Source organism: Danio rerio, chromosome 23 (genome assembly GCF_052040795.2).
Source record: "Danio rerio strain M-AB ecotype USA chromosome 23, GRCz13ab, whole genome shotgun sequence".
Taxonomy (NCBI): domain Eukaryota; kingdom Metazoa; phylum Chordata; class Actinopteri; order Cypriniformes; family Danionidae; genus Danio; species Danio rerio.
In genome coordinates this window covers 37,786,460-37,812,511 of record NC_141043.1, presented here as the reverse complement: position 1 = coordinate 37,812,511, position 26,052 = coordinate 37,786,460, and the positions used below count along the sequence as shown (strand labels likewise).

General features: G+C 35.7%; 1 protein-coding gene across 2 annotated transcripts in view; it reads right to left on the bottom strand.

The window, feature by feature from the left end:
- The window catches only part of plxna1a (plexin A1a), a 423,762-nt gene that overhangs the window by 21,128 nt on the left and 376,582 nt on the right, over positions 1 to 26,052 (bottom strand). For both annotated transcript variants that reach the window (XM_087307529.1, XM_087307530.1), the window contains exons 23-27: positions 21,285 to 21,351; positions 11,291 to 11,437; positions 8,426 to 8,585; positions 2,409 to 2,512; positions 1,822 to 1,918 (exon numbers count right to left, since the gene is read on the bottom strand). In XM_087307529.1, coding sequence (XP_087163655.1) covers positions 1,822 to 1,918; positions 2,409 to 2,512; positions 8,426 to 8,585; positions 11,291 to 11,437; positions 21,285 to 21,351 — 575 coding nt within the window. The remainder of the gene's footprint in view (positions 1 to 1,821; positions 1,919 to 2,408; positions 2,513 to 8,425; positions 8,586 to 11,290; positions 11,438 to 21,284; positions 21,352 to 26,052) is intronic.

The following is a 26,052-nucleotide window of genomic DNA, read 5'->3' as shown; positions in this document are numbered from 1 at the left end:
TAATAATCCGCTTAATAATCTGCTTCATCGCCACCTTAATGCCAGATTGTGAAGAGAAGTGGCAAAACAAATCCCACAGAGCCTTTATCCTAATTTCATTATAGCCAAATAATACCCGTCATAATTTAGAATATATTTTAATTTAATTTATTAAGAAAGCCTTATTTTTATTGGTGTGTTGGCCAATTTAAAGGCTAAGTGTATGTACCCAGGCCTATTTAGAGTGCAGAGATGATACAATGTTACAGAGGACTTATTTTATTTCTTTATTCCAACTTCCAAGTGGCCTATAGCCTACATTTGGTATGAATAAATTATGTTAATACACATATAAACGACTTATTCATGAAAAAAGGCAAAAGAGCTGTATGCATGTGCACATTTAAATAATGTTGGGCTATAAATGAGTTCGGGCTTTTAAAAAGCAGTCAATCAAAATGTACTGGCTCGGGCTGAATTCTGTCGGGCCTAACTTTTATGGCCCGATTACAGCTCTACTATATACACACTTCAGCTCTGCTTGCGTATGCGGTGTGAATGTGTGCCAATGGAGGAGATGCTGCTACAGTAGCTAGAGCGTTAATGTACATGACATGCGCTGCGAATTGTGCAACTTTGTAGACCTACACGTGTTGCTTAGGCCAACTTTGCAAAACTGTTTAAATAATATGTCTAATTATGACATAGCTCTCCACCCAATTAGGCAAATTATGTAATGACAAAACACACACACACACACAAATGCTTGATCACGGCTGTGGGTCGGGTTAAGTCTGGGTTCGGGCAGAAAATCTAAACTCTACTACATATAGTTGTACACTGATAATCTATTCAAAACATTGTTTTACATTCTAATTCAATTTTATCATTCAATAATGACATCAAGATAATCATTGTGCAAAAATAACAACAGTCTGTAGTAAAAGCTGAATGTGAAATTACTACATATAACATGTTTTTACTCCAAAATAACCTCAAGACTACAGTCAAGTGTTTGACAAATCCATCTGTGAGTCCGTTCCATAGTCGTGTGTTTATTAGTCATGCTGAATCAACGAAAGCAGTTAAATCTTCTGTTTATTCAGGAACCGCTATTTTCCCCAGAGAATTTCCTTGGTTTCTTCATGTGTATTTAGGCAGGATTGTGTATTTCTGCAACAGCACCCCCTCAGGCCTTCATAAGAGATTTTCTACAAATCACACTGTACATCCTTGAGAACACGTGCACGGCAATCGACAATTTCAATTCAATTAATCACCCAGACTGCCATGATTCACATCAGCATCACATTTTTTCCCAAAAGCAACGTGCGAATCACGACTTGAGCAACAATACAAATGCGTGTCCAGTGTTGAAGCACTCAGAGAATTATCCCAGACATGAAACCCTCTCTCAAAGGGAAATATAATGGACGTCTGCCATGAGAGAGCCATGGCTTGAGTGCATGTAATTCGGCGGCAATCATGGATACTCGCTTTTGAGGAGGACAGACAACATTAAACAGCTTTTTCTCTCTGATCCGCTTTCTCTTTTTTGGAGGGGGGGAGTTGAGGAACAAAACACCTTCAGTTCTGTGCTATCATCACCTCTTATTCGCACAAACAGCCAAAGTGCTCGGAAAACAAAACCAAATAAAAAATCATCACAAATAATAGTGAAAAACATTGAGTCCGTCAGGAGAAGCGAGAATAGAATGCTAGCACGAGTCCTCGTTTTGAGGAAGAAAATGGAGGCCAAGGTGCAGAGAATACAAATCTTTCTGTAGACGTGATTTTGGTGTGTTTACGAAAGCTTCTAAGGAGAAAATCAAGAGTTCCTACCGTATCTGCTGAGGGACTTGGTGAACGTGGACGAGTTTGAGATGTTGTATGCAGAGTTTTGCTTTGGCACCAGGGCGATAACTGACCCGTCTGTTACCTAAGGGCAGTGAGAAATACAAACACAGACACATTAATGCACTGTTACAGTATGTAAAACACATATAAAAGTGTATTATGTACAGTTAGGTCCAAAAATTAATTAATGAAAAGAATTCCCGAAGAATTCCCAACAGCAGTACTTTAAAAAGGACATAGACACAATTATAACATTACTGGCTTTAAATACCAACAACACAATGGATTTTAAATTAAACAAACAAAAGTGCTTCAACTGCAGACTGTCAGGTTTAATTTAAGGGTAATTACATCCAAATCAGGTGAATGCTGTAGGACATTTACAAAAAGCACCCACAGAACTTCTTTACTTAATATTCGCCATTAAAACAAAATCAATAATTTAGAACCATATTGCCAAAATATGCTATTGCCAAAAATATACCGGTGCAATATACTTTTAGACGTATTGCACATATTAGTGAAGTTTATGGCCCCAGCAGCAGCGGCTCAGATATGAACAGTGACCGTACCTGATAGTGTGCAAGTGAGTTCAGGCGTTTCCAGTCATTATCAATCTTTGTAGTGACATCCTCATCCTGGAGAATGATCCTCGCCAGCCGCCCCTGCCGCCACTCTGCAACAGAAAACCACATGAGCCTGGTGTGCCAATAGAAACAGGAGAAAAAAAAATCTGTATCTTCCCAGGGCTTAATTTGTGCTGGAACAAGCCAGATCCAGCACCTCTGAAATCAAATCCAGCACTTCATTGTGAAAAACATCCATGCTGACCTTTAGCTTGCATATATTTTATTTAAAAAAAAAAGGTTGTATAATAACAATAACATCAATAACAATATCAATATTTAACGTAGAAAAAAAGGTATAATAAAAGTAAAGTAATATATATGCTAATATTAATTTACAATGACGAAGAGGAGAGTGTGGCTGAAGAACTACTGAGAGATTTTAGCTGCTGTCTGGGATATCACTGCTGTTCTTTCTTCATGTGTTCAATACTTTTTGTCATTGAATTTTATTACACATAACTTCATTTGTGAACTAATTACTTTTGTTTTCTCTGCATATATGGCTTTCTTTGGTTGTTACCAACATCCGGTGAAAATTTCAAGTCAGCAGCACCCTTATAAATCTGTTTTGGGAGAAAATTACGTGTTCAATACTTATTTCCCCCACTGTTGTTACGTTGACCCACTCAAGTGACTGCATGAATGCTCCATTACCCGTCCCTCCTCTAATCACATGCCAGATCTGTCACAGCACTTTGTTCCAATGCCTCAAAATTTACAAATGAATCACTGGATCTTCCAATATAGCACATCCCCTAAGCCTCCTAAAGCGAGCGGTCGTATTTGGATCACTGTTTTTGTGTGCGCACATGAGCACATCACTCCCACAGCAAGGACGAACGACCACTTGAGGGAAGCTTTCCTCTTTAGAAAGGCTTCATTTAGAGCACGTAACCTTGTCTAGACCTTGTCCGAATATCCCAGTGCAGAGTCAAGTCAGTTTTTTTTTTTTTCTAGTCGAAGAGATGCGAAAAAACTGTTAACCGAGGCGACAAGAAAGTCTGACTCCAGGGTCAGATCTAAATTGCGGATCTGATCAAGGTCGTAGGAATTGACTATTTCAAGCCTCTTACAAGCAAACGCTTCGAGTCGACAAGCCTTCCTGTTTGTTTGTTTGTTTGCTTGTTGCAGGAGGAAGCCGCGGTTTCTGATTTCCAAAACGCTTCTGAAAGACAACAGCCAAGGAGCAGAGCAAAGCCAGATGAGATTCGCAGCTGATAGCATCACTCAGTCTGAGCCAGATGACAATCGTGTTGGGAACTGCTCTGGCTAATGGGATCTTGCTGTGGATGATATGGTTCGGTGTCTATTTCCCTGGTGCCCACGACGGTGACTTCAGCATTCATTTATATCAAGCTGCTGATAAGCTGAACATTTGTATCAGCTGGCAGTACCTGCTTTTGAACAGAGGCATTTGATTATAGGGACGTGCTATAGGGATGTTAATAATTTAGTTTATTAATTCAAGTTAATTACTTTCTAAAAACAAAAAACAAAAAAACTGTTCGGTAATTGTATTCCCTGTTTATAAATGAAGCTTAAAGGGGTAGTTTTCTGTCATCATTTACTCAGTCTTTAATCAAACCTTGTTTCTTTCTTCTGTTGAATGCAAACAAAGATATTTGTATGAGTGTAACAATCTTGATGGTTCTGTGGGTCTATATTTTGGATTTTTATTAGACTGAAGTCTGGTGATTGGCTGGGCCATTTTACAGCTTGATTTTCTTTCTCTAAGAGCATTTGAGAGCTTACTTGGCTGTGTTTTGGATCATTGCCTTGCTAAAATATCCACCCTGGTTTCATCTTCATCATCCTGGTAATGTAGATGTTGAACTGAAGCAGCTGATATTAATTTACAATGACTAAATGATTCAGCAGAGGGTTGCTGAATAACTTCTAAAGGATTTCAGCTGCTGTCTGGGCTTTCCCTGAATTTCTACAGCCCCCTTTCTTCATGTGTTGAATACTTTTTCAATACCAAATATTCTGTCGTCATTTACTAACTCTTGCTTCAAACCTTTATACGTTTCTTTCTTCTGTTGAACACAAAAGAATATATTTACTGAAGGAAAATGTTGTAAACAGAGTTTCTTCTGTAAGTCTTTCTTTATCAGCTTCTGAATTCCTTTTATTTAAAAATCCAATGCATATAAAATATCTTAAATGTATTGAAATTGCAATATTGAAATTAATTTTAAGTACTGTATAATTGTCCATATAATCATGGAATTAAAATATGTGCTGTGTATAATATATATGAACTAAGCATTAAAGATAATAAATACAAAATTGGATTATAGAATAAAGTCACATGCGTTGCTCAGGTGAATTATTTTTAATTATAAATCTGATCTTTATTTTGTATTTTATATTGGATTCAAGTCAGGTAGTTGGCTGGGCCATTCTACAGTTTTATATTTTTCCCTGAAAGCATTTGAGAGTTTCCTTGGAAGTGTTTTGAATCATTGTCTTGCTGAAATGTCCACCCTGGTTTTATCTTCATCATCCTGATAATGTAGGTGTTGGACTGAAGCAGCTAATATTATTTTACAATGACGAAGGGCAGAGGGTTGCTGAAGAACTACTGAGAGATTTCTGGGCTTTCACTGCCTTTCTACACCTTTCTTCATGTGTTAATACTTTTTCTATATCAAAATATCATTTACTAAGTCTTGTTTCAAACCTTTACACATTTCTTTCTTCAGCTGAACACAAAGGAAGATATTTACAGAGGGGAAAATGTTATAAACAGAGTTTCTTTTGTCAGTCTTTCTTTATCAGCTTCTGAATTCATGCATTTAAAATCATATGCATATTAAACATCTTAAATGTACTAAAATAGCAATATTCACATTGATTTTTAAGTACTGTATAGTTTTACATATAATAATGGAATTAAAAACTGCCGAAATTGTATTATTATGGAATAAAAAAAACATATGGAATTAAGTAGTTTATGTCTATATAACAATGAATTTAAAAACAAGTGATAATATGAATTATTGATAATATGAATGTAATAACTAGTAAAAAGTAGGTTCTGTCTGTGATATATTTGCTACATTTAATATTGCATCTAAATTAAACATTATAATTGTATAAAGATATAATAAATAAACAAATAAATTCCATATCCAGTTCCAGTTGTGTTTGTGTAACACTTATGTGCCAATTCCCACTATTAATTAGTGGCTTATTACATGCCTATTAATAAAATATTAGTTGTTTATTAGTAAAGAATAATCTAATTCGACATCCCTAATCCTACCCAATATCTAAACCAAACTACTACATAAATAACCATTTATAAACCATTAATAAATTAAGACTTGATTGAGGCATAATTAATGGCCCATTAATAGTAAGAAATCAATGGTTAATTCAATTAATTGGTCATTAACTTTAATTACAACCAACTATGAAACCTTCCTAAAAATAATCTATATACATCAAGCGATATTTCACTTATTTACTTTGTAGCACAACTGCTCTGCCATCAATTCATCCAAACTGCAAATCTCTCGACAGCTTTTTCACACTACATTTAACTCAGGGTTATACTCTTTTTAACCCCGGCTGAGGCAACATTTCTCTCTTGTAAATGTGAAATGGGGTTAGCACCACTTTTAACCCTGGGTTATGAAATCCCCCTCAACCGCAGTGGAAAACTTTTACACTATACAGTGATGGAGTACTAGAGTATTACAGTGAATTATTTAGCAAAAGACAACTGATCATATACTGCGCCTCAGTGCTTACCTCATTAAATATGCATGTGCTTTGTACAGCTCAGAAACACTTTAATATGTCAACATATTCAAAGCTGCACGGGCTCTTATTAAAAAAAAAAACAGGTTATTTGCCAATCAATCGCATTGACCTCATAAATATGCAAATGAGAACATTAACCCAGGGTTTCCAAATGTAGAGTTTGAACTGCCTAGGAATAATTACAATTTCAGGGCAAAGTACAAAGGCTGTACTCATTCAGGGCACAACGGTTGTCCTCTGGGTTTGACCCACCAGCTATAAAACCCTTTTTGCACCACAAAAACTACTGGCACACACATGCACACACCAAACACACAGACAATAAGAATCTGCTGCTTTAACGTTTATGAATATGGTCCTGCTAAACTTTTTTTTCAATTATGCAGGTACCTTTAGTGTCAGGAAATAAGCCCTTTACCTAAAGCCCTGGTCAGGTCACATGAATATGTCACAATTTCGGCATGATTTCCTTGACGTAGGGCAGGGGTGTCAAACTCAGTTCCAAAAGGGCCGAAGCCCTGCACAGTTTAGTTCCAACCCTGCTCCAACACACTTACCTGTAGGTTTCAAACAAGCCTGAAGGACTCAATTAGTTTGATCAGGTGTGTTTAGTTAGGGTTGGAACTAAACTGTGAAGAGCTGCAGCCCTTTTGGAACTGAGTTTGACACCTGTGACGTAGGGTATCGTGGGGATTCGTAAATGACAAATAGGCATTGTGACACAGGATTCAATTTAGATTATTATTTTATTTAACAAACCACCGCGGCAATTCGTGTTTCGGTGCATATAGTGAACTTGTTATGAAGCTCTTCACCTGAAATGTTATTCGTTATTCTTGTTTATAGATAACTGACCAACATAACATACATTAAAATTAAGATAAAATTATAACAAATGAAATTCATTTCAAAAAGTTATTTTTGCCAAGAAAAATATACAAATTCTATTTTTGTTAGTGTCTGTGCACTACTCAACTATACGGGTGGATGATTTGCTTTGCTCTGTAGAAAATAAGGATTTAACAAATGCTTCACTGTGATTGCTGTATCAAAAATCTCAGTTAAATATTTGCAAATTTTTTAATACGTCATTATTTTAAAGATTATGTCTTGAGCATCTGATTTTTACCTTGGGGCTGATGTGCTTTCATTTTCTCTGTCTTACTCATGGAAAGTTCAGGCGTTTTTAATAAGCAACCTTGGCTGGAAAATATACATTTAGATTTCAAAGAAAATATCTTAGGATTAAAAAGGAATCAGAAGTTTGATCCTAACCATATCGTAATGAATGCCGTTAAATAATGTAGTTATTAGTTGTCTGCAAGCATCAGTGTTTATTGAGATTGATAAAATAGATTTTAAATTGAGATAAGGAATATTATTATAGCAACACTTGTGACTGCTTTGAGAAATAACGCTCAGGATAACTGATCATGAAGGAATGTATTCTAGATTTTATCAAGAAAAATACAAAATAAAAATAAAAAATGTTATCGCATTAATTTGACATAGTGACTTTCGTAACCCACAATCATCATGTGATCTGACTGGGGCTTTAGTTACAAACGAGTGATTGAATCAAAACATTGATGAAAGATTCCAAACTGATGAGGGAAAGATTAGATATTCACAGGGCTTTGTGATGAAGATGAGGTTGTTTCCTTATACAAAATAGATTTGAGGATTGAAATTAAATTCTGCTGCTTTATTTTAGAGATTTAGAGAAGGCTTGGCTCACTTTTGATCCAAATTTTACAACAACATAAGGCTTGATACGGTAGTGTGAAACAAGTTATTAATAGATAGTTCTCCCCAAATAAAAATTTACTCATTGTTTACTCCAACCTGTTTGAGTTTCTTTCTTCTGTTGAACACAAAATAAGTTATTTCGAAAAATGCTCGAAACCTCTGACCATTGACTTCCATATAGGAAAAACAAATACTATGGATGTCAACAGTTACAGATTTTTCAGCATTTTTCAAAATATTTTCTTTTGTGTTCAACAGAAGAAAGAAACAAAAGGTTTGTGATAAGGGAATGATGGCTAAATGATGATAGAATTTTCAATTTTGGGTAAACTATTCTGTTAACATGAGATTACGATATCCAGTGTTTAGAATTACCCACTGCTTGTGTAAAAATCTGTTTTCAGTCTTATTTCTCCATCGTCTAACTAGAAAGCTCTTACCCAGGTCCATGTCTCCTGCTTTGGGTCTCTGCGAGTATGGACTTCCTTTATAAACAGCGTCCAGAAGCTTCTCTTTCACTTGGGTGATTGTGTCACAGTTCAGGCATTTCACCGTCACCTCTGGGCCATTCTCGTTCTCCGGGTTCACACAATGAAGAGTCTGAAAGGAGACAAGATTAATCGGTATAAGTGATTTATCATTCATTAGCCTTTAGTTTGAGTGCTAAAAACAATCTGAATCGTAAAAACCGATTGTATTTCAGGATGAAACACATTATATACAGCTAAACATTGTAAGACAGGGCTTTACTTAATGCTGTAATAGGTGATTGTCTTCAAAAACTATTTTTGTTATGCTGAAACAATTAATGTTAAAGTATGTTGAAAGTCTCTTCACATCCTGAGAGAAATCATTAAAATAAGTGGTCCAAATTTATTTATATGTATTATTTCGAAGGAGTGGGACCAAGAAAAGATTGTCCAATTAAAACGTTTGGTCCAAACATTATGATTGGCTGTCCTACCTGCCGGTCAAAATATGTAATTGCATACCTCTGCACACCCTGTTTGCTCAGGAGAGATTACGGCATCTCTGCTGCATTCACAGACACAGTTCAGACATAGAATGGCAGGCAAACATCAAGAAACCTTTTTTTTTATTTGGTAGTGTCATTACTAAATGTGCTAAAAAGTTGTCTCTCCTGTGAATGTTATGTGATGTTTTGTATTGATGTTGTCTAGTGTGTGTTCAGGAGGCATGTCTTTGTACAGTGATTTGCAAGGTGGGACATCAGTGCTCTCAGGCTAACGTTAGCATTTTTCCAGAAGCTCCAGAAGCTTACCACAGTAAGTAAAACCATTGCCTTAAACTGATTAAGTAAATTAATCGTGCATGGTTATACAAAATAAATAAATGTAACAGTTCTAACAGGTTTACTCGCGATTTAAAGTATTGTCAACTAATCATGTCTAACAGAGTGCATTTAAGAGTGCAACTTAAAAAAAAAATCAATTCTAACATTTCTGGAAAGTTCAAAAATCACAGAAAAGTTCAAAAAGACTTAAATCAAAAAGTTACTCCTATTCTATATTATGTAATGACAGTACTTCTTTTCGTAAAGTTAATAAAATGAAATACCTTGGAGTGTGGCTTAATTTTGAACTTTCCTTTAAATCACATATTAATCATATTAAGAGTAAAGTCAACCTTGGAATTAGTACCTTACATCGGTCTAGACATTGCTTTTCATTTAGTGTTCGCAAGAAACTTGCTTTTCAACTTATATTTCCAATTTTAGATTATTGTGATATTGTTTATAAGACAGCGTCAACATTAGATCTTGCTCCTCTTAATACGGCATATAACAGACTTTGCAGATTTGTTCTGGGTTGTTTTTTTTATACATATCGCTGTATAATGTATAATTTACTGTAGTGGGCATCTTTGCACACAAGACAACATATTCACTGGCTTCAATTTATATATAAATGTATCCATTTTAAGTATCCTTATTATTTATAACTATAAAAAATACTTGTTTTTTTGTTCCTCATTTAAAAAAATCTATTGGTAAAAGAGCTTTTATGTTTAAGGGTCCAACAGATTGGAATAATTTACACTGTAAAAAATGGCTGTGATTATAATGGTAAAAAACTGTAAAATTGCTACAGTAAAAATCCGTAACCTAGTTAACAGTATGTTTTCTTAATATATACGGCGAGTAACCATAAACTGACTTTCCCAGAATTCCCTGCAGGGCACATCACTTTTTATGCTTTTTGTTGACATTAATATAGATCTTTTTAGTTGTTTCCCCATCAGATATGTACATTAGAGATTTATGCTACATCTAATTGTTGATAAACGATGTTTATTTCATGACTAATTTTATGCGTGTTACCATACTGGTGTTTAGTAGCTGTGTGAATGACACTGAGCACTTTCTATACACTGATACACTTTTCTGCTTGTGGGAAAAGTTGTTTGTGATGAGCATTGGTTCATTACGTAACTTTTTCATCACCACCTGCATAGGGCTGTGTTAACGTGTCTATCTGTGTATCAAAAGATGTGTAGATGTTGGTAATTCAAAATATAGACATATTACATCATCTTTAAATGAATGAAATACGGTAGTTTACTGTAAAAATTAGAAATTACTTTTATGGTTTGTACCGTATTTTTAACGGTAAAATACTGGCAACCACAGCTGCTGTTTTTTTACCGTAAATTTTATGGATTTATTTTTTTACAGTGTACCTGCTAACATTCGTTCCATTGCATCATTTAAGGTGTTTCCGCAAACTGTGCTGTCATATTTTACTTGGAACTGTACTTGTTTTTCCTGAGGATGTTATTATTTATGTGGTAATTTGATTCACTGATCTTTTTGTGCTATGTATACTACTTGTGTAAGTGTACTACTTCCCCTTTTGTCAATGTTTTTTTTTTTTTGTGTGTGTGTGTATGTGTTTTTTTGGATGTTGTGTATTTTTATGTTTTGGTTTTGTCTTCTGGTGTTGTTATTATGTGATTGTGAATAATTGTGGGACCCCCTTGAAAATGAGATGGTACATCTCAAGGGGATAATCCTAATGCATAAATATCGATCTAAACACGTAACAGTCAATTAATTACTTTTAACAAAGTGCATTGAAGAGTACAATTGAATAAACTGTTGCTTTTTAGTAGTTTTTGGAAATCCAATTGCAAAATTCGATTAATTTCTGGAAAATTTTTAAAACGGTGATTACAGTATATGCTTTAACAGGCAATTATGGCAGATTTTATTGTATAATCTGAAATATAGAGCCATAAAGAAGGAAATGTTGTGTGCTGTGTACTAAGTATGTGCATCAACTGACCAGAGTCTTATAGTCAATCTGCTGTCGGATGAGTTTGTCCTCGCTGAGGGAGTATCTGGCCTCTCCAGTGATGGCATCTATAGGGCCTTTTTCCATCTGCTGTTTCATAGCACAGTATAGCATGAAGAGCGGTTCACCTGCACACTCCTGTAGAGAGAGAGAGAGAGAGACAGTGTGTCAGAAACAACAACAGTGCATTGACAATGTCATAAATACACTGACTGTTACTTTTTCACCTCATAATAAATGACAGACAAAGACAAAGATGACGCAATCAATAGCTTTTCTTTCCTTTCATAGTAACACCCAGACGTAAAATGCGTTTTAGGTATGTATATTGAGCTAAACTTGATTACCAATAAACTGTCACTTCAGATGTGAAAAACAAGCAGCTATAATGGCGCAGCGCTTTCAAATAATCACAAGGACTTGCCAATCAATACAACCATTAGCCTCTCACACCCTCAAAAAGGCCCTCTCGAAAAAGACAAACAGTTTAAACGCAGGGGAAAGAGAGAACGATAGATAGAGGTTAACGATTGGGAGGAAGCACTTAAACCCCTTTGTGAAACGAAAGGATAGGTGTGGAAAAAGAGACGGATGGGGTTAGGACTCATAGGCTGTTTTCTACATTAGCATTAACATCTTTCATTCACTAACTAACAACTTTGTTTTTTTAGTTTTTAAAATTTTCATATATGCATCTTTGGATTCAGGCTTCTCTTAGCAGTTAGCTAGTCTCGTGTTTGCAGTGTACATACAGTAAAGACTTAATCTGTGCAATTAGCATCAATTAAGCACCAGTGTTGTTTGTTAAGACTAAACTCATTGAACAAAAAATTTGATATAAGGATACATTAAATGTTAATAGCACAAACAAAAAATAACAGAAATTATGTAAATCTAAATTTTGCACTTCTAAAAGTCAAATGGAAACAAATAAAAATTATTTAAAAGGCTTTTATACAACATTTATTGATAGCAGATATGAATTCAGACAGTTTGGACACTACAAAAAACAGACTCAAGCTTGGCTGAAACTCACCAACTCTGTTGCTAATAAGAAATGGCTAAATGCTGGCTGTGGATTTAAGATCTGATTCAAAACCAGCGACTAAACTTGCTTAAGTTTAGGCACTGTAGCTTCAAATGATCCCATATTTCTGTATAACACAATACCCCACAGAACTGTAATACAATTATGAAAAATTAGCATTTAGCCATTCATTATGGTTAAGAGTTTATGTAGTATAAATAAACTTGCTAATCACTAGTTTTTGCTTCTACCAATTGATCGGTTTCGGATTACAAAGCAATCGTTGGTACAAAATCTAATCTACCAGACAAAACCCTTAGCCACAATGAATAGACTTGCTAATTATTAGTTTCTGAGGCAGATGTTACAAAGAATCCAGAGCTACAATCTGATGCTATCTTGTGAGGGAACTGTGAGCCAGAAATTAGCAATTAGCAATTTTATTTACATTAGCTTCAGATTACAGAAAGCACATATCTGCAGATTTTTAAGTTTAAAGCTAATATGTATACTCTTTCTCAAGCAGAAGCTAAAAAGCATCCAAAGCTAAAATATGAAGCTTATAGATGAAGTATAGATTTCTATGTCAGAAACTAGCAATTTATTGTAGCTTCAGATTACACCGTGATTTATATATTGACATGTAAAATCTGAATGTACAGTGAATAAACTTGCTAGTTTCTGAAACAGCTTCAAACAGCTTCTACATAGCATATACAGTAGGCTACATTGTTATTCGAGACACCAATGAATAAACCTTTGCTAGTTGCTGAGGCAGATGCTACACTTGTTTTAAAGCTACAATCTGAAGCTACAATGAATTGCATGAGCAAAGGGTTTCTTAGACAGAAAATTTCAATAAGTAATATATTTTTTTCACAATATCTTTAAATTGCTACTACTTTCTGAAGCAGGAGCTACAAAGAATCTGAAGCTACATTCTGAAGCTGAATTTTTATTAGAATTCTGACAAACAATTAGCAATCTTTTTCATTGTACCTTCAAATTCTACATGATTTGAGCAACAATTAATAAACTTTTGCTCCTTTCTGAGGCAGATGCTGCAAAAGATTCAAAGCTACAATCTGAGACTACTATTTTTCTTAATAGCTTCAGGTCACTAAATGCTAATTTCAGAAGCAGAAGCTACAAAGAATCTAAAGGTACAATCAGACTCTGATTTTTTTCATTAAATTATGACAGAAACTACAATTAGCATGCATTGTATATATAGCATATATGATTTGACCACCAATAAATATATACTTTTGCTAGTTTCTGAGGCAGATGCTACAAATGTTTCAAAGCTACAATCTGAAGCTACAATAAATTGCAAGAGCAAAGGGTTTCTGGGACTGAAGCTATTAATAAATAATCTTTTATGAAAGCTTCAGATCGCAAATCGCTACTTTCTGAAGCAGAAGCTACAAAGTCTAAAGCTAAATTTTTAAATGTGATTGTGACAGCAACCATTAGCAATGTTTTTCATTGTCCTTCAGATTATACATGTAGCATATTTGACCAACAGTTAATAAACATTTGCTGGTTTCTGAGGCAGATGCTACAGATGAATCAAAGCTACAATCTGAGGCTACAATAAATTGCAAGAGCCAAGGGTTTCTGAGACCGAACTGGTCAAAATAATAGATTTCATAATAGTTTCAGATTGCTACAGTAAATGCTAGTTTCTGAAGAAGAAGCTAAAAAAGAATCTGAAGTTACAATAGACACTGATTTGTTTTTTGTTGAAGTTATGACAGAAACCACAATTAGCATGCATCGAACTGTACCTTCAAATACCATAGATATTTACATTAGATGTCGACTACGCTTCTGTTGTCTATGGGAAGGAATGTGTCATTAGAGCTGTCATTTTAGTACAGGGTACCACTCCTTTGAAATGAACATGGGACCTAGGTGCAGAGGAGGACTGGCAATCCAGAGCCAGAGATATATACACATATATAGGCCTTCATTTATCTATGATCGAGAGTTTCCCGGTGGTCAGTTTGCATTTTGTTTTACATTACGAAAATTGTAATCTTACCTATGGAATGTTCTGCCTTTGTGCATTGTTTTCTTTGTTTGCTCATTACTACACCCGTACACATTGCTAAAGTCTAGCATTTTCACATTGGCTTACGTTTGACTAGTGCGGTTGAATGATTTATGTCCTGAGAGCACTGTACAAATGTGGCAGTGCCATAGATGCATGCTCAGAGTCCGTATGTGATATCTAGTTTATGTATCTATGTTCAAATTCTACATAGCATATGTAGCATATGTGATTTGACCAACAATGAAAACAATTTAGATGATGAAGATGATACAATAATTTTAAAGCTTCAATCTTAATTGCAAAAAGTTTCTAAGGTTAAAACAGTCAATTATTAATCATTCTCTTTTTAGCTTCAGATTTTGTAATCTACACTCGCTAATCGCTAGCTTCTGCTTACGAATGTAGAAATTAGCAAGTTGATTCATTGCAGCTTCCAAATTTCAAGTCACAATTTCCAAAGACTGATCGAATTCTAACAAGAATCTCGCTAGTCATGTGAAAGATGGTAAGCTGTCATATGCGAGCTGTCATATCCCTCCTCAGCCGACCCCCCGACCGCAGTGATTATGATGGGCACGGTGAAACGAGGAAACCCGCCGTCTCCCTCCGCCTCGAGCACACCCGCACCAAACAGCTTCCCCTGGTTTCCTCCATCACTTCATCCTGTTTTACTCCACCCACCCTCCCACCATATGCTGTTAACGTCTCGTTAGCATCTGCGCTAATTAAGCCGACAGCTGCTAACGAGAGGGAGCGCAAATACATCACTCTTCGAGACCCCCACTGCAGCCGAGAGACCAGACCTCATCCCACACTCCGGCTTCATTAAAGACGGAGACAGAAAAGAGCGCAGACCGCATCGCCAGACCTCACCCACCCATAGGGCTAATGAACAGTAGCAGGAAAATATCCTGTTGAAATATAGCGCTAGCGGATCAATTATTCCACACCACAGCCTTGAGCAGACCTTGTTTAAAAAGCACCGCCACGGCCAAAACGTTGATGAAAAATTATTGAGAGTGATTCCTGGGAAGGTTTGAATTGTGTCAGTTTGCTTTGGAGCCGCCTCGTCTTATGTGATATTACAAGCTGTGTGTTGGTGACAACAGCTTGTCAGTTCCACTAACTGATGCCACAGTCCCATCCATCTAAAACAGTGCCGCGTTTCCTAATGCTAATTAGCGATTTCAAACTGTCTGCTTCTGAACTTTTGTCAGCTAGCGGAAAAGCCAGACAAGGCCTATATACATACAGTCAAAGCTTGAAACAGACTTGAAGTGAGCAAATCTGAATTTGGCTGGTTTGGGCTGAAAAGAAGAGTTCGTCCAAATAAAATAATAATAATAATTAATGAAATAAAATGCCAGACTCATGTCAGACTAAATCTGCTTGAATTCCATGTTTCTCAAAAAATGTTTCAATTCTTGCTACTCTTTTCCAGCATTTGAATAGCATAGTCACTGGTCAATTTTTTATTATACATTTGTTTTAAAAGAAATTTGATAGACATACAGACAACACAAAAGATAGGATCTCTTAATCTTTGTCATATACGTGTATGTACAGTGCCCAGCATATCCGAGTACACCTCTCACAAACCTATCTTTTACTACTACTGATTTACTTACTTACTTCCTTACATTTATATAGCACTTTTCTGGACACTCAAAGCACTTTACACAATGTGGGGGATCTCCTCATACACCATCACTGTGCAGCATCCACCTGGATGACTCAACGATAGCCATATTGCACCAGACCGCACACCACACCAGCTTATTGGTGAAAAGGAGACAGATTAATGAAGAAAATTATGATATGGGGTGGTTGGGAGGCCATGATGGACAGAGGCTAGTGGACAAATTTGGCCAGGACACCGGGGTTAAACCCCTACTCTTTTTCAAAGGACATCCTGGGATTTTCAACGACCGGGGGCATCGGTTTAGCATCTTGTCCAAAAGATGGTGTTCACTGAGCAGTATAGAATCCCCGTAACTATACTGGGGCATTAGGACCCACACAAACAACAGGTTGGGCACATCTTAATACAATACTTACTTATCTCAATTTCTAAATATGTTTGGTAACTAAAATATTAATTTAATAAATATATCTGTTTAAATAATCTGTTTTGTTTAAATGCACCAAAATACATTCCCTATAGTCAGTGCTTAATTTGTGAATTGCAAAGTCCTGGAACAGATCGGGGTAACAAATTTGGCATGTTACCCGAGGATGTAAGGTGTCGCGCACAAAAGTGAGGAGTGGGGGTGTCGCGGATGACAGCGAAGAGGGTTGGGGAGTTGCAGAAGAAAGCGAAAGTGAACAGCGGATGGGGCAGAAGGCCGGTTTAGGAGGGGGACCGGTTAAATGAGGTGCCGGATCAGATCTCAGAGGTATCGGATCCAGATCCTGTTCCGGCACAAATTAAGCCCTGTCTATATTCACAGAGAAACTGATAAAAATATTCACTTTCAAAATGGGCTGTACTCAATTTTGCTGAGCACTGTATATATATTTATATGTGACCCTGTTGCATGAGTACATTTTTTTGCCAACGTATAAAACTTATTGTATAGGTCAAAATTAGAAATTACACATCACAAAAAGATACAAAATAATGGACAACAACAACATGTAACAGTAAGCAAATACACTGAGGAGTATTTTGACCAAAATAACAAAAACCCAATCTTACACACAGAAAATACAGGCCTTCTGGTGCTGACCAGAACTCGTATTAAGTACGAATCTGGAGTTTGGGGGTGGGAATTCAGAATCAGAAAGAAAAGGATCAAGCTAAAGAATTTGGACATGTTTGCGAAGGGGTTCCCACAGTTTCATGAAAAAAGTGCTAGATTGGTGAAGTGCTAATTTTCTCTAATTTCATAAAATAGGGTTTTTATTTTATGCCAAAAATCATTTGAATATTAAGAAAAGTTCATGTTTCATGAATATATATTATACATTTTCAACTGTAAAATATCCTAACTCAATTTTTGATTAGTAATGCAGGTTAAAACCTTCATTTAGAAAACTTTAAAATGTCTCAATGTTTTGAACCCTCCAATATCATATTTCCAAATAGTCGTATTTAGTTTATCTTAACATACTATATAGCAATGGAAAGCCTATTTATTCAGCTTTCAAATGATTTATAAACCTTAATTAAAAAAGAAAAACTAAACAAATTGACACTTATGAATAGTTTTGAGGTTCAGAGTCACATGAAGTGGGGGAAATATGTATTCAACACGTCACCATTTTTCTAAGAAAACATATTTCTAAAGGTGATGTGACTTAAACATTTCACAAGGTGTTGATAACATCCAATGAAATACATATGAAAATAAAATAAAACTAATTAGTTAACAAATGAAGTTATGTGTAATAAAATGAAATGACAAGGGAATAGTATTGAACACATGAAGAAAGGAAGGTGTAGAAAGGCAGTGAAAGCCCAGACAGCAGCTGAAATCTCTCAAAAGTTATTCAGTAACCCTCTGTCCTTCGTCATTGTAAATTAATATCAGCTGCTTCAGTCCAACATCTACATTATCAGGATGATGAAGATGAAACCGGGGTGGACATTTCAACAAGAAAATAATCCAAAACACAGCCAAGGAAACTCTCAAAGGGCTTAAAAAATAAAACAAAGCTGTGGAATGGCCTAGTCAATCACCTGACTTGAATCCAATAGAAAATACAAAAATAAAGATCAGTATGGATAGACAAAACCCACAGAACCATCAAGATTTTTAAACTCTGAGCAATATATGTGACTTGATTCTACATGAGAGTTGTCTTTAGGCTGTGTATAGAATTATAAACTACATTGCTACATTATCATGATACAGATGGCCACAGATATTGCTTATTTTATTCATTTATTACTTAAAAAAACTGTCATGAACAAAATATACCATAAATGTGGCCATCGATGTGACCTAAATCAATTATTAACATATTAAATAAATGATGACAGCTGGCATAAACTGTACATTCGCAAACAGCTATGCATTCTTGAACAATGCGACAGCACGTTCAAATTGGTGTCATGTGTAAATGAATTTCTGTGAAGTGAAAGTGTTTTGGACTCCCGTCTCCTGTTGATTAAAATTCTTCCATTGCGTGCTGAGCCCTGCATGATTGAACTAATAAAACCAGAGAGCTGCTAATGTGAGAGTGAGAGGGAGACGGAGAGACAGACAGGGGAGGACGCGACATCCTGCTGCTCAATCACGCTCTGTGAGAGGCGTCATGGAGGGAAGCGGATGGAGACGAGACCACAGAGGGAAAGGAGAGAGAGAAAGGAGCTAATGGAGACTCAGATGCGGAGGTGCCTGCAGGGATGAACTATGACCTGGCGGACCCCTGACAGACTGCCTTCTGTCTATGTTGTACAGTTGAAGTCAGAATTATTAGCCCTCCGCTATATTTTTTTCCCAATTTCTGTTTAACGGAAAGAAGTTTTTTTAAAACACATTTCTAAACATAATAGTTTTAATAACTCATTTATTTTATATTTGCCATGATGACACTATCTATTATACTAGATAGTTTTGAAAATGCTAGTATTTAGCTTAAAGTGCAATTTAAAGGCTAAACTAGGTTAATTGGCAAAATAATGTATAACAGTGGTTTGTTCTGTAGACAATCGAAAAAGAAGGCTCAAGAGGGCTAATTAAGTTGACTTTAATTTTTTTTTTTAAAAATTCAAAACTGCTATTATTTTAGTTGAAATAAAACAAATAAGACTTTCTCCAGAAGAAAAAATATTATAGAAAATATTGTGATAAAGTCATTGCTTTGTTATAAACATAATTTGGAAAATATTGGATAAAGGGGGGAAAAAAATAAAAAAAATCACAGGAGGGCTAATAATTTTGACTTCAACTTTATACAGTAGGTATGGACCCACTGATGGAGAGAGCCTGTGGATGATTCATTGTTGTTTAACAACAACTGCCCCACCAAGAAAAAAAAAAAGGATTGCATTTCTTAACTCCTAATATCTCTAGTTAGCACACTCAATGCACTTTTTTCAACACATCCCGTAATTTCTAAAATATCAACCTCTACCAAATGGTTGATATAAAAGTACCGGAATTGAAATATATACTATGAAAAGACCAATAAATGAAATATATATTACAACAAAACATTTTGAAAATCATCATTTACTAAATCATCTTTATTTTTTAAGTATGCCATAAAAAATATTTCAGAATTTCCTTTAAAATGCTTTCTTGTTTTTTTTTTTTTTTTTTTTTTTTACAATAAAACATATATCAAGTGTAGTAGTGCAACAGGATTATCTGTTTTTTTTTTTTTTTTTTTTTGTAAACCAATAATGCTGTGTGTGTAAACCAATATTTAAAACAGTCATTCTTTAAATTACTTTAACAGTCATTGTTTAATACAGTCAAAACATGGGCAATCATTTGGTAGAGTGGAGTTCATTTTTGTGTGTATTTGGGTGGATTTTTTTTAGGAGCTATTAGACAGACATTAAGATTCTGTCATCATTTATTTACCCTATTTTGTTTCAAACATGTAAGACGCTTTTTTTTTATCCATAACACAAACCCCGACCCTGGACTAAATAAACAACTTGTCATTTTGTGTCAAATGTTACTCTTTATTTTTTTTTTTTAGAAATTGAGATTCATACACCACATGAAAGCTGAATAAATAAGCTTTCTAATGTTGTATGGTTTGTTAGGATGGACAATAAATGGCTGAAACACAACTATCTGAAGTTCTGAAATTGGAGGGTTAAAAACAAATACAATACTGAGAAAATATACTTTGAAGTCAATTACACATTTTTTTAAGCAAAGCATATCAAAATATTTTCTTGAAACAAACTTTGCTTATTATTTCAAATTAAATTATTAGGATTTTTGCAATGTACAACATTTTAAAGGTTGCAGATGTTTCCTTTTAACTTTTACCATTATATACCATATTTACTGTATATAAAGGTTCAACTAAAAAGAAAATAACTTATTATTTGGTTTATTATTATTATTATTATTATTATTATTATTATTATTTATTTATTTATTTATTAACCATACTCTAGTAAAGTATTCTATACTGTACAAATTATTTACACCACATTGTCAATTAATGTCGCAGCTGTTGCAATGCTGTGTTGTAGAATAACATACCCTAAAGTAAATGATAGTATTGGGTAATTTGTTTATATTACACCATGGTTGTTTTATTACCATACTATAGCAACTTTAAAATTACCACAACAGATTAATTCAAGTGCTTTACTATAATACGATTAAAATTGATTCACTATAACATTTGCAATAAATAACTAAAACATTTTTTTATATGTAAAAATTCTGACGGTTTTACTTTAAAAATATTTCTGAATGGCAATAGTATTATTTGAACTTTTTGAACAACTATTTGGAAAAAAAATAAAACCATTAAAAAAATCAGAGTGGCTATTTTCACTGAATGCTATTTATAAAAAGCTATTTATGCAGCACAACTGGATGTGTTCTACCTGTGTTATTTACAAACACACAATATTGCACTGTATACGCAACTTAAAACTGATATTTCAAGTGCGTTTCTAATCCCCACTGCTGCCATACACTACCCATTCACATTTTTGGGCATGTGACCGACTGATTTTTGAGCGAAATTACTTTATATTATAAGTTTGATATCTTGCATCCTAATTCCTTTTAGATTTTCGCTTTGCTTTCCCTGGTGAACAAACAGCATATGCTGGTGAGGTAGGTGTTGATGCTGGTTTGCTGGTCTCATTGTAGCTCATATGCTCCAGCAGATACGCATTCCAGCTTTTTGGTGCTTCCAAATGATAACTGAACCTTATTTAAAACAACACTGTCCACACTGCATACACTTACCTTTAAGAACTTGTACAGAAGAAAAGTGAACCAGTTGGTAAGCATCTTCTCTGCAACAGACTCAGTCCTAAAAGAGCGGGAAGAAAAGAGAGGTAGAAAGAAAATAAGAATTCAAGTTCACACAATACAAATTTAACCCAAAAAGCCTTCTTGAAGGAAAAAAGATTCCTTCTAATGTGGCGCTTGGGCAAAAACTCCTACTTTTTTTCCAAAACAAACCACCAATTTTCATTAAGACCAGACAATTACAGTAATTGGGCGACATCGTCCATTAATGGCCAACCTGTCGCCAGCCGAAGACCCCCAAAAGCTTCCCCCAGAACAGAAGTAATTAAAGCATGCTGTAATTAATGGACTTCAATGCTCCTAATTCATCTGTAGCTGGCAAACGCGAGCGAGTGCTAGCGCAGTCGGCTAACTGTGGCTCCTTCCTCCCTCAGGCCCACCAGGAGCCTTTTCTGCCGTTCAATAATGCATTCACACTGACTTACCCACTCCCATTACTTCCTTACATAAGGGCCTATTATTAAATTATATGCTCATTAATAAAACGGAGAAGGAGAGATAAGGTGAATGGAATGGGACAACAGGTATTTCATGAGGGGGTGGAAGTGTCCTGAAAAGCTCATTAGCGCACTCCGGTAAAGTTGGCCAGATCAGGGCTTAGAGTCGTATGAGATGGAGAATATTGACTTCGGTGAACTTTGGAGTGCTAGAGAGAAATTTTTCAGCTGTTTTTTTTTTTTTCAGGCTGGAGGGATTTTATAATATTGGCTAAGGTTTCTTGTGCTAATGTCATGATTTAGGCTATGTATGTTTTAGTTTAAAATGAGGTTTTTAGATGGCGTACTCATTTCAAAACCCTCCCCATCAACGTTAGCGGTTTGTAACATTTTTAAAAAGCTTCTCGTCAACTTCGAACTATTACTCCATGGTCTGTTGAAATACTTGATTCTGATTGGCTGGAAGATGTGCATTATTTTTTTTGAAACACACAGGTAGTTCCACTCATTTTTGATCACAGTTCGAAATAAATGTGGTTCTCCCAAACGTTTATAATTACCATAGCAAATCGCATGTGCTGCATTGGAAACCGATGAGGACTGTAAATGGCGGATGGAAATCCAGGAAATTAAGACAATACTTAAAAATTATGCCACAAATTCAAGTTTTAAGGGTATTTCAAGAGAGATTATAGTTATTTTAAAGTCAAACCGGCAGTTTATGTACAAGGATAGCGCATGTTTAAAAATGTTGGAATCTCCAGGCGGTCAGAGGCAGCTCCGAGAATGGCTTCCCACACGAGCAAAGCTTTATTTCAGCCAGACTATCTCAGGACCTGCCGCTGGATCTAATCTCTTGCATCTCTGTTGTTGTAAAACGTGATATATAATTAATCATTGTGTCTCTAGCAGTCAGTCTTTAGACTTTTTAACCTATTATTTGTTTCATAATGGCGACAAGGGGTTTCACACTGTATGACTTTACAATAGGAAGAATTGCCGACAACTTTGTCCAAACTCTTTCTCACAACCAAAAACATGTAGTAAATCTTTTTTTATTAAATACATAATGGGTAAGAAGCCTGTAATGGGGTAGAAAATTTTCATATTTGCTCACCTGGGTTTGAAGGGAATTAGCAATTTCTCCTTAAATTTCTTTTTTGACCCAGTTGGGATATTGCTTACATGACACGTCAGACAAACACAGGTGCTCCTCACAAATTTCCAGTGGTTTTTCCTCCAGTTCTCGGGTCCAAATAAACTAAAAATGAGCGCTTTTAACTTCTCCCCCAACCTCCCGCTGGCCTGCAGGTACCCACTCTAGTGGATGCTGCTCTCTCATTGGCTGTAGGCGATCGCCGATGTTATGTTTAGTCAAAACTCATTTCACACGACATGATTTGAATCACTGACAGCTCCAGATATTTAGAATGCCAAATATCTCATGGGTGTCGAAGACTCATCGGCGATTCTCTCAGATCACGTCTTTGATACAGTAGTTCACATTGTGTGATTGTTACTCACGTGAACAAGCATCAATTTGCCTGTGATTTCAGCCATTTGTCCCCTATTTCTCAAAACCTCTCATTGAGTTAAAATCGGCTAAAATCATGCAGTCTGAACTCAACATAAATGTGCTTGTTGTATGTGCGTACATGAGATTGTAATTTCAGCAGTTAAAATTCGTGAAAGCTTATAAAACATCACTCAAATCAAGATATACTGCCAGTAGACACTTTTCTGGTACCTTTAAGGCCTCAATATAATTTGCAATTACGAAGAACAAAAAAAATTATGCCATTTAAAATGCAATCCTGCCAAAATGAAGTGTGTTTTGAGTTTGAAACTAAAAGCTAACTTTTTGAGGGAGTTCATTTTGGCTCCTTGACACCTTTGAGCTACCATTGACTCATGGTGATGACACAATCGGTGGGCATTTTCTGGAACTTGCTTTTTTTTTGACATGCGATTCATTCATATCTCACTCATATCCACAGAGGTCAGACAGGAGAACAACATCCAAAGCAACAACAGCAAAGTTACCCACATGAACACACTAAAGTAGGGCTGCATGATACTGGAAATATCTTATGTTGTTGAGTCATACATGTTGGTCATACATGCTTTTATCACTTCCCGCCTAGACTATTGCAATTCCTTATACGTTGGTCTCCCTCAATCCTCATTGGCAAGGTTGCAGTTGGTTCAAAATGCGGCAGCTAGACTTTTAACAGGCACCAAAAAACATGTTCATATCTCGCCAGTTTTAGCATCCCTTCATTGGCTTCCTGTTAATTTTAGAATTCAGTTCAAGATTTTACTTATTGTTTTTAAAGCACTGAATGGGCAAGCACCTTATTATATATCAGAACTTATTAACTTACAGTCAAATCCTCGGTCTCTTAGGTCCTAAAATAAAATTTTACTGCAAATACCTCGGTCACGACTTAAACTGAAAGGAGATAGAGCCTTTGCTGTCGCTGCTCCACGTTTGTGGCACCAGCTGCCACCGGATATTACGAGTGCTTCTTCTCTCTCTATTTTTAAGTCTAGACTTAAGACACATTTTTATTCTATTGCATTCCCAGGTTTTTAATCTTTACTGTGGTTGTTGCTGGAATACTTTTATTCTTATTATTACTTTTATTGTTATTTTTACTCTTTTAGAGTGTGTGCTATGGTTTTGTTCAGCACTTCGGTCAGTGCCAAACTGAAGTAAATATGCTTCATAAATAAACTTTACTTACTTACTTACTTACTTTACTAGTATTGTGGTAATGATATTCCTTAAATATAACTTTTCTGTAGAAACATGCTAAAACTGGTGCAAGTGTTGGTTTAGGTGCCAGAGAGATTAAATAATGTGCTTTTTTACATGTGGTTTTTCAAGCCCACTCACCTGTGTGAGGCACACTCAGTATGGGGTTGTCGTGTGAGGTGGTGAGGGAAGTAGAGGGGATAATATTGCATTTACTATAATCATGATAACGATAATTTTGCGATATATTGTGCAGCCCTACTTACTATATATAGTATTGTGCAGGAAAGCTGAGTAGCAGAGCTGGTACAGATGTATTCACACATGGATGACAACACGGTGGACAGATTTAAAGACTCAAAGGGGGTCACATTTCAGATGAGAAGAGCCACCGCATTACTTTATGACTTTTCTAACATTGTTCCATGTGGTGTCTATCCTAGATCAATGTACTGTTCTCTTTATATATATGCTTTCTTGCGTGTGATATAAATAAACAGCCAGCCAAACTCTGTTCATGAGCCAGGATATGAGCTTCTTGCTCCCTTTAATTGTGTATTGACACAAACTTAGTAGCCATTGAACCGAGTTTGGCTGGCTGTTTATTTATATCACACACAAGAAACCATACATATAAAGGGAACAATACAGTAAAAAGAAAATGCTTTCGGCAGGATTTAGAGGAGGACAGAAACTCTTCACGTGCTCACTGCCCGTCTATAGGCCTTTTTCACACTTCCTGGTTCCGGTAAGCGAAGCAGTGTACCACAACATCCGGTTTCAATGCGACGGAGCAAGAAAGAATGGCAGGGTCATCTCAGCGCTGTGATTGCTGCGTTCCCAGCTGCTCCAACTCAAAAACGACACTCTTACTTTAATGACCACGATCTACCGAAAGACGAAGGACAGGGAAAATCATGGATGACAATATTAAAGGGGGTTGAATGCCGTTTCAAGTTATATGCGGGAGTACATTCTTATGCTGTATACACTTCAAAGCGGAGATTATTATGTTTCATTAAAGACTGGTGGTCTATGGTTTATTTTGACGAGTAATTATAATATAAACAAAACTCCAGTTAAGCTATCTGCCTTCCACAAACAAGTGCTCATCATGGTCATTAATCTATAAGCATGATTTATCCCTACATTGTTGTTATTTTGGAATAATAGACAGTTCATACAAATGCAAATCTCTTTTTTTAATTGGTTTGACAGCAAAATTATTTGTTTAGTCAGTTATATAATAAAGATAGTATACTTTAATGTGTTATTTAATGTGTTAGTTTAAAATGTTATTTGCTGTTCTTTAAATAAATAATAAAAATGAATATTATCCACGAGTAGGAGCTAACGTGTTTCCAGACTTGAGAAAACCTCACGAGCATTAAACAACCTGTAATGTATTGCCCGATAGCAACTCGCCTGTACAGCTACCTCGCCATTCACTATATCTGACTCTGAATAAAAAGGAAGGAGGGGGTTAGCACAGTTTACAGACGGGACT